This window comes from Tenrec ecaudatus, chromosome 15, assembly GCF_050624435.1.
Source record: "Tenrec ecaudatus isolate mTenEca1 chromosome 15, mTenEca1.hap1, whole genome shotgun sequence".
Taxonomy (NCBI): domain Eukaryota; kingdom Metazoa; phylum Chordata; class Mammalia; order Afrosoricida; family Tenrecidae; genus Tenrec; species Tenrec ecaudatus.
The window spans coordinates 100,031,939-100,045,465 of NC_134544.1; the positions used below are offsets into that span (position 1 = coordinate 100,031,939).

The following is a 13,527-nucleotide window of genomic DNA, read 5'->3' on the forward strand; positions in this document are numbered from 1 at the left end:
TTCTCATGAACAGGTTATCTAGTTGACATCCCAGAAGCATTCTCTCAATTGGAACAAGAGAACTGTGGTCGGTATTAGAAACAATCTGTAGTGGGATTTTTTTCAGGTGCATGGTCAAAATACCTTAATGGCTGGGGGCGTTGATTCAAGTCATAGAAGGCCTCACATCCAAGGTAGGTGTGGGAAAATGCATAAAAGTGTGTACTTCTTTGAATAGGAGAGCTAACTTATCCTAGAAGTTGAGAGTTCTCCTGTAGCTCTTGAGATTAGATTTCCATTTATTTGATTTATAGTACTGTATGTTTGCTTCCCTAATTTTCTGTCTTTAAGATTCTCAAAACTTTCCCTTTTTCATGTGCTTCTACCTTACTATGAAAATCCATCTTGCAAGCCTCGGTCCAAACAGAGAACTCTGGTTTTGTAACTGGCCTCAATGCAGCACATTCCTCCCCTACTGAGTAATAATGGCTTGCCCTTTGTTGTTCACAACAGTCTTGGATCTTGAACTCCCACCATGGATGAGTCAGTCTCCTTTGTGCTTCCTTAGCTTTCCCAATGGAGTTTCTCTAAAGGTTTTTGTGTCCATTTTCTCATTTGTTCTCCTGTTCCTTTAAAGTTTTTATTCTGGTGAAATAAGTTCCGCCTGTTTTCTAATAGAGATGATCAAATTGCCTTCTCTGTTGGAATTCTTCAACAGACATGTTTCTCCATATTTTGCTTCTGTTGGTGAAACACGTTTATGACTTCTGTTATTTTCAGGTCTTTAAAATCACCTTTCTAGCACGGAAATTGTTATGATCTTAGGATATACTTTAGCACTCTACCTGCAATTTTGTTCTACTTGGAAGATTTTAAACACATTTCTGTTCCTCCAATAATTTTTTAAGTGGAAAGGACATTTTTAACATCCTGAGTTGTTGGTTTCTTCATTAAACACATATCTACTATATATTCTTACTGTGCAGTGTGCCTTCCTTGGGCCCACCCCTTCTTAACAGGTCGAAACCCCGAAAGATGACCTTTGCTGCTTCTAAAGAACATTTTGGCTGTATGTTCCAACGCATTTTTTTGTTGTTTTTCAAACTATCATAATATATTCAATATTGCTCTCTCTCTTCTGTCTTTTGAGTAGCCTTTTGGTTTCCATATGTAAAATGTCTTTTGTGTCGTCCCACATCTCATCTGGTCTCAGTCATTAATCTTCACTCATCAGTCTTTTATTCCTCAAGTTTATTCTTTACAGTCTCTCAGCTCTGTGATCTAGGTATTTTGGCTAGCTTCTACTTGGATTTGAGTAATTGATGATCTGTTCCACAGTTAACCCCTGGGTGTGTTTTGATTAATGAGCTTCTCCACCATTTCTTTCTATGGATGTGGTTGATTTGCTTTTCGTTTGCTCCATTCTGAAAGATCCATATGTATAGTTTCCATTTTTTTAAATAAGAAATTTGCTTTGAATTCATCATTAGTCTCAAAATTTTATCGGTGACCTTGTGTGTCATTTCTGTCACTCAGGCTGCATTTTCCAAATACTTATATTGCCCCCAAATTTTACATTCATCCATGTACATGATTGCATGTATTGTTCATCAATGTCAGGCTGCAAAAGTTATGCAAAATTTTCATATATATATATATAATTGTATTGATGCTACCACGGTTCCAAAATATTTTCTTCTTGAATTCCTTGATAACACCTGCCCGTATTCCTTTCCTCTCCGACCCTCCGTTTCATTATTGTGGAAAATAAAGCCTGGATGAAAGTGTAAGCAACCTTACCTCTATACTCCTGACTTCAGGGCTTGGGAGAAGAGTGCTAGTGTTAGAAGAAAACCTCCAAGCCCCAAGGATAAAGCTAGAGCTGAAATGCACAATCTCCAGATAGTGTTCTCAACAACTGCTCTCCAGGAAGATGTTAGTATACAGCTCCTACAGGCACCTGATTTCTTGCTACTCAGCTAAAAGATGCCTAGCTTTAAAAGCAATCAGGTTCCCTTTGTTGCCATCACTCAAACAATCAACTATCACTTTGTCTCTTAAATTCCCTCTGGATGGGTCCTAAGGGATGGTTGTATAATTGAAGGGCAGACATAAAGGGCTTTGTATCTTTCACCAATTTATATAGTTTCAGGGCATGCAGACCCGCCCCCATTCCTTACACACAATGAAGGTACCTACTTAACAAGGTAGGCAGTGGCTTTACCCTGAAGTGATTGGGTGAGCAACTAAAGACCAGTGCTGAGGCTGAGGGCAAGTGAGGGAAGTACCTATCCACTGAGCAGGGAGAACAGTAACAACATATCTGCTCTTACAGTTAAAGCAGCTCACAGATGGTAATAGTCATGTGCTTTTATGAGGTATCATTAAGGTAGCACTGTAATGAAAGGATATTGTGGGGATGATCTTTAATTAGAAGGTAATTGGGGCTCTTCTCCAACTTACAAATGTGAATGCTTCCTTCCAACCAGATACCTGGCCTTGTAATCTTTAATTCTGAGAATAAAGAATTGGTCTGCCTCCACTCTCTTCTTAATCTGCAGTTTCCCACAGCCTGATACTTATGAAGTGTTCTAAAAGAGTTCAATATATTCCCACATTCACATCTGTCCGCTCTGTTGTCCATGCCTTCTGGAGGCTTGCACACCTCACTGCTATATAAACTCGCTGTTAAATGACCTCACTATCTTATTCCATCATCGGAGATGAAGCCACTCTACTCCGTTTTTGCTGTCTGCTTTATCTTCCTTCAGTGCAAATGCTATTCCTAAGGGCCTTTTGATTCTGGGGCTGGATCCCACACTTCGTTTGCTTAAACAGTGGGTGCACAAATCTAAGTAATACTTTTAGTAACTGGCCTTACTTGCAGGCATATGAATTTTAACCTTCCGCTGACAGAATTACACTTTAGGGAAGATCTTGCCATGTACTATTTGAAGATGAATATGATTTTAGTCTTCTTTGTCAATCTCAGCCTTATAAACCACTTGATTATCTAATTAAAAAGAGCCAGTATCAGTCTATTTAGTTGAATAATTCATATACTATCAACTTTTAAACATTACATTTTGTTTTAACAACTTGCAATTTTTTTCTTGATAATATTTCATATAATCCATCTTCCAATTATTAGAGGATGTTTACATCTACTTTTTCTCATTTTCAGTCATGCCATGTAAACCACAGAAGGTCCCCAAAGCTCCCCTACATCCACATCATTACTGTTGACTGTACTTTGAGGATTTAGTACTTCTTCAGTGTTATTCATTGCCATTAAACCTGAGGGGGTGCATGTTCCAGAAGTAGATCACCGGGTCTCCCTCCCAGTCCTTGTTTCTGGAGATTCCACTAAGACCTGTACACCATGGGTGGTCCTGCTTGTGTTTGAAACCCTGGGTGGCAGTGCTTTTGGCATCACAGCAACATGCAAGCTACCACAGGACAACACTGAAAGATGGGTGGTGTCAGCTAGAATACAGGCTCTAGAAACATAAGCAATATGTTTCTGTACCCTAATACCTTTCATATATACCTGTAAAAATCGTTTTCTCCCAAGTAGAACATTCTGCATTTTTCATTTTCCCAACTTTGTCTAGTACTTCATCTGACCTCTACCAACTGGAATTAGCAAGCCTTATCACATCTGTGGTCTATTGGTCTCGATGTCTCCCTTCTATTACGTTTGTTGTACATTTTCATGCCCCTCTTTATGCAAATACCAAATCTGTGTTCATTCATCACTTTCACATCCAACCTGATTTCTGCAGTAACTTTACTATTTGGATTGTTTACACTGTTGTATTACTTCCAATGGGCAATAAGCATTAAGCATAGTGTTTTATTCATGTAAGAGGGTTGTCACTAAAAATCTACTTTGTATCAATGCATATTTTAAGAGAAACGTTGTCAATCAAAATATTGAAGAGTCAACGTTCTTTTCTTTTATAGAAATCCACAACGATGATGATCATTTGCTTGAGCACTTGCAATGTGAAAGATGCATAGACAGAATGGAACAGTGTTATAAATTTAATACATTGGAGAGTATTGTTTCTCAGCACCAAAATAATTTTCCTCCAAAGGAAAATGATGAGATGTTTGGCTTACATGAAAAAATCATAAAATCAGATTTAATCATTCTGGAATTAAATCAGAATAGAAGCAATAAAATACAGAAGTCCGTTGTGCTCAGTGAAGATGAGGAAACTTTTCTCCTTGTTGAAGAAGAGCAATGTTGTACTGAAAAGAAATTCCATGAATGTGAACAGTCCAGGCTCATGAAGTCACAATGCATTCAGCATCAGAAATCTGATGAAATTGAGAAACCACACACAGGTGATAAATGTGGGACAACCTTCATCGAGGAGTCTGTGCTCTATGAGCACCGGATCACTGATACACTAGATAAGAACACTGAATGCAGTCAGTGTGGGCAAAAATTCAAGAAAGTGTTCAAACTCAATGAACATCAAAAAGCCCATGAAGGACAAAAGCTAGGTAAATGCTTGCAATGTGGCAAAGCTTATCACAGTAAATCCTACCTCAAGGGCTATCAGGAAACTCTTATGGCAGGGATGCCCTATGTATGCAGTGAATGTGGGAAAGGCTTCACCAGGAAGACTGATCTTACTGCTCATCTGCGAACTCATACTGCAGAGAAACCCCATGTATGTGGTCAATGTGAAAAAGCCTTTATCAGGAAGATGGACCTCACTATTCAACAGCAAAGTCATACTGGAGAGAAACCCCATGTCTGTGGTGAAGGTGGCAAAGGTTTCAGTCGGAAAGCCCATCTCAAAAGTCATCTACAAATTCATGCAGGAGAAAAACCCTATGTACTTGGTGAGTGTGGTAAAGCTTTCAACCAGAAGCAGCACCTTAGAGCACATCAGATAATTCACACAGGAGATAAACCCCATGTAAGTGGTGAATGTGGCAAAGCCTTTATCGGGAAGAAGAACCTCACTGTTCATCAGCGAACTCATACTGGAGTGAAACCTCATGTGTGTGGTAAATGTGGAAAAGCCTTTATCAGGAAGACTGCTCTCACTGATCATCAGCGAACTCATACAGGAGAGAAACCCCACGTATGTGATGGATGTGGAAAAGCCTTTCCCTGGAAGACTTCTCTCACTGTTCATCAGCGAACTCATACTGCAGTGAAACCCCATGTACGTGGTAAATGTGGAAAAGCCTTTATCAAGAAGAACAAGCCCAGTGTTCCTCAGCGAACTCATACTGGAGAGAAACCCCAAGTACGTGGTGAATGTGGAAAAGCCTTTATCAAGAAAAACAAGCTCAGTGTTCATGAGCGAACTCATACTGGAGAGAAACCCCATGTACGTGGTGAATGTGGAAAATCCTTTATCAAGAAGAACAAGCTCAGTGTTCGTCAGCGAACTCATACAGGAGAGAAACCCCATGTATGTGGTGAATGTGGCGAAGGCTTTATCAAGAAGACTTCTCTCAGTGATCATCAGCGAACTCATACTGGGGAGAAACCCCATGTATGTGGTGAATGTGGAAAAGCCTTTAACTGGATGGCTTCTCTCACTGTTCATCAGCGAACTCATACAGGAGAGAAACCCCATGTATGTGGTGAATGTGGAAAAGCCTTTACCTGGATGACTTCCCTCACTGTTCATCAGCGAAATCATACAGGAGAGAAACCCTATGTATGTGGTGAATGTGGAAAAGCCTTTATCCAGAAAAGTGAGCTCACTGTTCATCATCGAACGCATACTGGAGAGAAACCCCATGTATGTGTTGAATGTGGCAAAGGCTTTATCAGGAAGACTGCTCTCACTGTTCATCAGCGAACTCATACTGGGGAGAAGCCCTATGTATGTGATGAATGTGGCAAATCCTTTATCCAGAAGAGAGAGCTCACTGTTCATCATCGAACTCATATTGGAGAGAAACCCCATGTATGTGATGAATGTGGCAAAGGCTTTATCAGGAAGGCTGCTCTCACTGTCCATCAGAGAGTTCATACTGGAGAGAAACCATATGTATGCGGTGAATGTGGAAAAGCCTTTACCTGGATGGCTTCTCTCACTGTTCATCAGCGAACTCATACTGGAGAGAAACCCCATGTGTGTGATGAGTGTGGAAAAGGTTTTATCTCGAAGGCTGTGCTCTCTAATCATCAGCTAACTCATACTGGAGAGAAACCCCATGTATGTGGTGAATGTGGCAAAGGTTTCAACCGGAAAACACATCTCAAAAGTCATCTACGAACTCATACTAGAGAGAAACCCTATGTATGTGGTGAAGGTGGCAAAGGCTAAATCAGGAAGACTGCTCTCACTGTTCATCAGTGAACTCGTACTGGACAGAAACCCGATGTAGGTGGTAAATGTGGAAAAGCCTTTACCTGGAAGGCTTCTCTCACTGATAATCAGCAGACTCATACTTGATAGAAACCGTATATATGTGGTGAATATGGAAAAGGTTTCATCTGTCCCTTCCCGCGGGACATCAACAACGTGGGAACCTGAAAGAGGGATTGGGAATGAAGATGGGCAAGGGCACAGAGAGATGGAGGCAAGACAGGAATCTGATCAAGCCTCGTTTGTGGAGTTGAGAGCAGAGTTTTAGACAGCCAGGAAAGGGCGGGCACCATTACGTCACATGTAAAATAAGGTACAGCTGAGGTAGCCAATAGTCGTGCATCTCCAAATAAGGAGAAACGGCGGACAACTGATCAAACAGGTAAGTATGCTAATGAAGCATACCTGGTGCCCGGGGATGGATGCCATCAGTCATGTATTGACCAATGAACATAGCAGCTGCTAGTGAAAGAGCACCAACCCTAGCAAGGGTCAAGGCAGCCACCCTCTGGCGGGAAAGGAACAAAGGGCAGTAAAATCTCAGGGCATTTTGTATGGCAGGAAACAGTAAATTCATAAAGGTCGTACATGGCTTAAATCCAGGGTGGGGGGACACACACAGTTCCCTACATTTATCAGATAGAAGGACCTCAGTGTTCATCAGGGAACTCATACTGGAGAGAAACCCCATGGATGTGGTGAATGTGGCAAAAGCTTCATTCAGGAAGGAAATCTCAAAACTCATCTACAAATTCACAGGAGAAAACCGCTATGTATGTGGTGAGAGTGGTAAAGCTTTCAGCCAAAAAACATACCTTATAGCACATCAGAAACTTCACACAGATGCTAAACCCCATGTGTGTGGTGAATGTGGAAAGCCTTTTTCAGGAAGAATAGCTCATCGTTCATCAGAAACCCCATCGTGCAGAGAGAGAAGCTCCATGTATGTAGTGAATGTAGCAGTCTTCATTCAGAAAGCACATCTCAAAACTCATCTATGAATTCTTTGTGGAGAAAAACCTTAATATGTGTTGAGTGTGGTAAAGCTTTCAGCCAGACGCGATGCCTTACAGCACATCCGAGATTTCACAAAGAAAAGAAGCTCTTTGCATGAATTAAATGTAAAAAATCTTATATGTGGAAGTCAGGTGTCCTTAAACAGTAGACAGTTTCCAAGAAGAAAACCTTTCATTGGAGTTAGTGTAACAAAGTTTCAAAAGAGAGGAAGAGGTGCTAGAGTTTGGCCTGGGCCAAGCGTGGGAACAGACAATTGTGACCATATGGGGATCCATATTCTGCATTGCTGTCCCTCTACTGGCATGACCACCCTTGTGGGGAGAAGACCTTCCAGACTTCCACAGAGTGCATGGGTACCTCAATGGTCTTCCAGCTTTCAGTACCTGAAAGAGAACTGAACCAGGTGTTTCTGGATCACAACTATACCAAGCAGTAGAGTGCCCACCAGATGACACTTGTACCTGCCCCACGTGCATGCTCTTTGTTAGCCACCGGAGACAGCACAGAAGTACCATAAAATAGGAATAAAGAAAATAGAGGATGTATGGGAACAATTATTCCAAAGGATGAATGGAACACAGTGAACCTCAGCCTCCACAACCCTGAGACCAAAAGAACTAGATGGTGCTCAGCTTCCACTGCTAATTACTCTGAAAGGGATCACAAAACAGAGTCCTGAGTCAAGTGGGAGAAGAAAGTGGAACAAACCAAAATCATAAAATAGATCAGGCTTACTGGTCTGCTGGAAACTTGGAATCAACAGATTGTGGTCTTTAGCAATGTTTCACTTAGCAATGTTTCACTCTTGGACCTGTACTCCTCTGACTCACCTTTCAGCCCAACAATATATAGACTTGGAGGGGAAGAATAACATCCAAGAATAACATACACTCCCTGGAAAATCAACCATACAAAATCAAAGGAACAGCATTTGCTTATGGCTAAAAACTCATAAAAGCTAGAAGACACAGGAAAGAAGGATGAATAGTATAAAAGCACAGGGAGGGGGCAGAAGTGGAAAGAAAGCTGGTATATCTTGGGGACTGCAATCAATGTATGAACTGTTGAATAGAAAACCAATTTACTCTGTAAAGTTTTAAATCACAAATGTTTTAAAAAATTGAAGCGCTCATGTCTGTCTCATCAATGATTTCATGTAGAATAGTTACCATGTAGCTGCATTTTATGTGGGTAACAAACTTTTACCTGTGTTTCTAGGTTTTCTTCACAGAAACACACAAAACTGAACACACACAAAATTCACTCAAGATGGGAAACTCCACAGGAAGTCATGTGACATCACATACCAGTGATCTCAAGAAGGAAAGTGCTGACAATATAGTTACTTTGCAAATACCCTCTTTGGTTTCTCTCAGTGTGTCACTAAACTACATTAGGATTTTAACGAATGTAGTTCTGATTGGCTGGCCTTTAGCCCAAAAGGAGTCATGCGACAATAGAGGATTTGTACAGCAGAGAAACCATATGAATACAGGGCATGTGGCAGTGCGTATGCATTTAAGTGATTGGCAGTGACTTCAGTATCCAATTATATTTTCTTTGAGTTCCCCAAAGCTCATAGGATAAACTGATGCAGTGATTGGACAGAAGGGCTGCACAAAATGTCTGTCACAGTGTATGACTGCAATGTAAATCCTGCAGGAAATCATGAATATAGCTACTGGGAAAGCCTGATAGACTCATCCTGTGTGCATATGTGCATTGATACCAAGACCAATATTTCAATTTACATTTGATCACTCTTTTGACCCATGTTAACTATGTTAACTGGAGAAATACTGTGACCATAGAACAGGAATGTGAATGGCCTTGCTCCCATGCAGAATTCTTTGGAAGGTGGATTATTCAGATGCAGTTAAGTTAAAATATGACCCTTTATTTTTTGAGAACCTTTTTCACCCATTTTAAATCTTGCAGTTTTAAACATTCCTCTTATTTTCAACTCAGCTTTACCTCTGTTTTAGTATGTTGTTTTTAAAAATATATTGCTTTGTGTATGAATTCCATGGTGTCTAATTGTGGTATTGTTGGATCATATGGGACTTCAAGCTTTGGTTGTTTTAAGTAGTGCTACATTGATTTCCACAGTGGCTGTATGTATCTCTAAGTCCACCGCCAGTATATATGAATCCCAATCCCTCCATATACTCTCCAGCATTTGTTGTTTTGTTTCTTTGTTTTGTGCTTCCATTGTAAGAGTTAAGTGGTATCTCATTGTGGTTTGAATTTGCATCTGAAGGCTAGTGAGCATGAGCATTTTTATATGTTTGTTAATCATCTGTATTTCATTTTTGGTGAAGTTAATCATTTGTACTTCATTTGCTTATCATTATTAATCATTTGTACTTTTTTGTTCATATTTTTTCCCCATTTTTTAATTTGGTCCCTTGTTATTTTCTTAATGAGAGAGAGAGTTCTGTATTTTTTTGTAATTATTCCTTTGGCTAATGTGTCATTGATTAAAAAAAATTTCCCTGTCCATGGGCTCTCATTTTACACTTCTCATGCAGTCTTCTGATGTGCATAAGTAATTTTTATTTATGTACAAATTGGGAGTCTTTATTCTAGCTGGTGGCCTTTGGGAGGATTCAAATCTCGATTAAATTACTCAGAGCTGAAAATTGGATTCAGGTGAGTTTATAAGTGCAAAAACCGCTGCTGGTTTGGTGATCAGGAGCGGTTGAGGCTATTACAAAGCTTTCAGTGTGTATGTAGGGAAGGTTGGGGGTTCCACATTCCTTTCAGCAAGCAGTTTACAGAAGCTAATATAAGTGTAATCTTTTTAACTTTGTGAGGCAGGGTGGAATGGGGTATTGAAAATGGGCACATTCTGAGAACAGGAGGATATTGACATTTGAATAATACATTGCGATGGGGCAAAACTGGGTGTGGTGGAGAAAGAGGTTACATACTTTAGTGATGAAAGAGGCCAGGACAGCATGTTAAAAATCCTAAAATGGGGCATGAGTCAAGCTTAAGAGAAGTTCTTTACATCAATTATGTAAAGCACATTTGTACATTCATTTCCCTCATCATTCTCAAAGCATTTGCACTCCACTTAATCCCCTGGCATCAGTTCCTCATTTTACCCCTCACTCTGCACTGCCCCTTCCTCATGAACCCTTGACAATTTATAAATTATTATTTTGTCATTTATTACACTGTCCGATGTCTCCACCCACTTTTCTGTTGTCCTTGCACAGGGAGGAGGTTATATGTAGATCCTTGTAATCGACCCCCATTTCCACCCTCACCCCTGCCACCCTCCTGGTATTGCCGCTCTTACTACTGGTCCTGAAGGAATCTTCCGCCCTGGATTCCCTGTGTTTCCAGTTCCTATCTGTACCAGTGTACATCTTTTGGTTTAGCCAGCTTTGTAAGGTAGAATAGTGGTCATGATGGTGGAGAGGAAGCATTTAGGAACTAGAGGAAAGTTTTATGTTTCATCGTTGCTACACTGCACCATGACTGTCTGATCTCCCAGGGACCCTTCTCTAAGGGGATGTCCAATTGCCTACAGGTGGGCTTTGGGTTCCCACTCTGCACTCCCCCTCATTCACAATGACATGATTTTTTTGGTTTAAAGGAGAATAACAATGGGGTTGACAGTTCCAGTGGGACATGGTGGCGGGGAGGTTGGAGGAAAGGAAGTGGTGTTAACTTGGAACAAGTGATCCAAATCCGTGGTGAAGAGGGTATAGGAGGCCTGGTAGGGCATGACCAAGGATACTGTAACAGAGAAGAATTACTGAAACCAAAATGAAGGCTGAACATGATCGTTGGATAAGAGGAAAGCAAAAGGAAATAGAGGAAGGAGCTAGGGGGCAAAGGGCATATGATGAGGTCTAAATAAAGGCATGTACATATATAAATATATGTATGATTATGTGGAGAAAGATCTGTGTACATATATGTATAGGTTTAGTATTAAGGTACCAGATAGAAATTGGGCCTCCACTCAAGCACTCCCTCAATGCAAGAATACTTTGTTCTATTAAACTGGCATTCCATGATGCTCGCCTTCCCGACACAATAGCTGAAGACAAAGCAGGTGCATAAGCAAATTTGAAGAAAGCTTATGGTGCCTGGCTATCAAAAGGTATAGTGAGTTCGTTCTCAAAGGTCGTAGCCTTTCAAATGGGAATGCAGTTCTACTCTGTGCACAACGGGACACAGTGAATCAGAATCACCTCCATGGAATCCAAAACAGTTCTAGATTGGTTTTGTTTTGTTAAATTGTTATGAGCATATAGAAACCCTGGGTGCATGGTGGGTAGGGCATTGACCACCTGAAATTCAGCATCTGGGAAGAGTGATTATAAAGGGTCTACCTCCAAAAAAATGTACAATCCAGACTCTACAATGCCCCTGAGTTAGAATTGACTCTGATTGTGTTTGTGGCCTAATTGTATGATTTGAGTGCTAGAGAATGTTTCCTCCAATTTTGTGGAGCTGGTTTAACAGCCCAAAACTGAAACTAATTTCAGGAAATAAAAGCTTTTTTTCACAAAGCTTTAACCACTAAGTGAAAGAAGGGGGAAAAAGGACAGCAAATGAATTGTCAAAGTCATTCCCTCTGTCCTGGGTGTCTGGCATTTTCAGGATGTGAGTTTTCATTGTTTCTTGCATAGTCATAGGTGACCGTGTCCTCAGACTACAGTTTGATAATCTGAAGATAGGATGTGTTGACTGAAATGTCCATGGAGGAGACATTTCCTTCTCTCAAGCCCTCAAGGAGGTGCATTGATACAGTGACTGCAATACCAGTCTCAAACATAGCAAATAATGTTTTGATGATCCTTTGTAATTGTTAGGGTCCTGTAGTCAGTTCTGATTCCCTGTGAACCTGCATAGAACAGTCATAAATGCTGCTTGGAGTTAGATTTGGTCAGTCATACTTAAGGTGCACTAAACCTCCCAATATTCTGAAATGTGGAAATGATGGCAGAAAATATGATGCCAAGGAAATACAATCCAATTGGATGCAGTTGTGTTCTGTTAATTGACAAACAAGAATAAAAGTTTGCAGGACAAAATTCTAACTACTGTGTTATTGTTTGGTTTTTCTGATCTTATCTATTGCCTGGTTGAAAAGCCCTACAGATGAATGGAGCCTTTTCTTCCAAGGTGGCTTTGTCTTAAGTCTGGCGTGCTGTCCTGGCTGTAATCTAGGAATGCATACAGGCTGAGGGCCAGGACCTTGATCTAGAACCTGAATCTCTCCTTTGGACTGAGATTACACCCAACATGATCCCTGAGTGCTTCCTGAAAGTCATGAGATAAAGAAAGTGAAAGTTATATTAAAAGTTACTGACTTAAATTAAAATTATGAAATAAAATTATTTAGGTTAATATGGTCTACAGCAGTGGTTCTCAACTTGTGGGTCACAACCCTTGGGGCGTTGAACAACCCTTTCACAGGGATCTCATGATTCATAACAGTAGTAAAATTACAGTTATGAACTAGCAAGAAAAACAACTTGAACTGTGTTAAAGGTTTGCGGCATTAGGCAGGTTGAGAACCACTGCCTAAGCGATGTGTAATGATAATGCAATTCTGAACAAGATTCCAGCATCCATCTTTAAGGACATGGAAATTATCAAGTTTAAAAACAGAAATCAAATAGACCCAGGATAAGCAAGGTCAGAACAAGCATTAAAGGACCCATGGGTCTTTGAATCTGCTGTGACCACTGCATCTGCCGGTCACTGACCTGATGGGAGACCCCACCATCAGGAGGAGTAGAAAGGAGGTAGACATTTCTGTATCTAAGGCTCTGACTGAGAAGTCTCTGGGATCCCCTGATTGCAGGGTGGTGAAGGTGGTGGCCTCATTTAAGTAACAAACCACAATAGGCATTTGCCTATGAGTGTTCCTGGCTGTGATATGAGTGAGGGACTATGAACAGTATGCTAATGCGCAGGCACCACAGCTCCCGCAGAAAGTGTCTCCAGAGCTGGTTGTTGAAACAAGTTGGGTGACAGAGATGGGAGTGATGTGACCCACAGGCATACCTTGAATTAGTAGGCTCCATAGAGTCCAGTATTTTCAATTAGAAAATTATATGTCTGGTAATGTGGAGGAGCAGTGAAAAAAAAGAATCCCTCTCCTAAATGAATTAACAAAGTGACTGCAACAATGGGTTCATCCTAAATTGTG

General features: G+C 40.6%; 1 protein-coding gene and 1 long non-coding RNA gene across 3 annotated transcripts in view; both read left to right on the forward strand.

Annotated features, from left to right (window-relative positions):
- LOC142427734 (uncharacterized) overlaps nt 1-9,836 on the forward strand; it is a 31,603-nt gene extending 21,767 nt beyond the window's left edge. For both annotated transcript variants that reach the window (XR_012780080.1, XR_012780079.1), the window contains one exon: nt 8,565-9,836. This is a non-coding gene — a long non-coding RNA (uncharacterized LOC142427734). The remainder of the gene's footprint in view (nt 1-8,564) is intronic.
- LOC142427733 (uncharacterized) lies at nt 3-8,567 on the forward strand. The gene is made up of 2 exons (XM_075532880.1): nt 3-173; nt 3,946-8,567. Exons 1-2 carry the CDS (start codon nt 128-130, stop codon nt 6,285-6,287), a joined length of 2,388 nt encoding a protein of 795 aa, XP_075388995.1. The 5' UTR covers nt 3-127; the 3' UTR covers nt 6,288-8,567.
- Nucleotides 9,837-13,527: the final 3,691 nt, after the last annotated feature.

Coding starts and splice junctions, on each gene's coding strand:
- LOC142427733 (XM_075532880.1), top strand. CDS start 128: ATGGCTGGGGGCGTTGATTCAAGTCATAGAAGGCCTCACATCCAAG. Junction 174..3,945: donor TAGAAGGCCTCACATCCAAG/GTAGGTGTGGGA, acceptor TTTCTTTTATAG/AAATCCACAACGATGATGAT.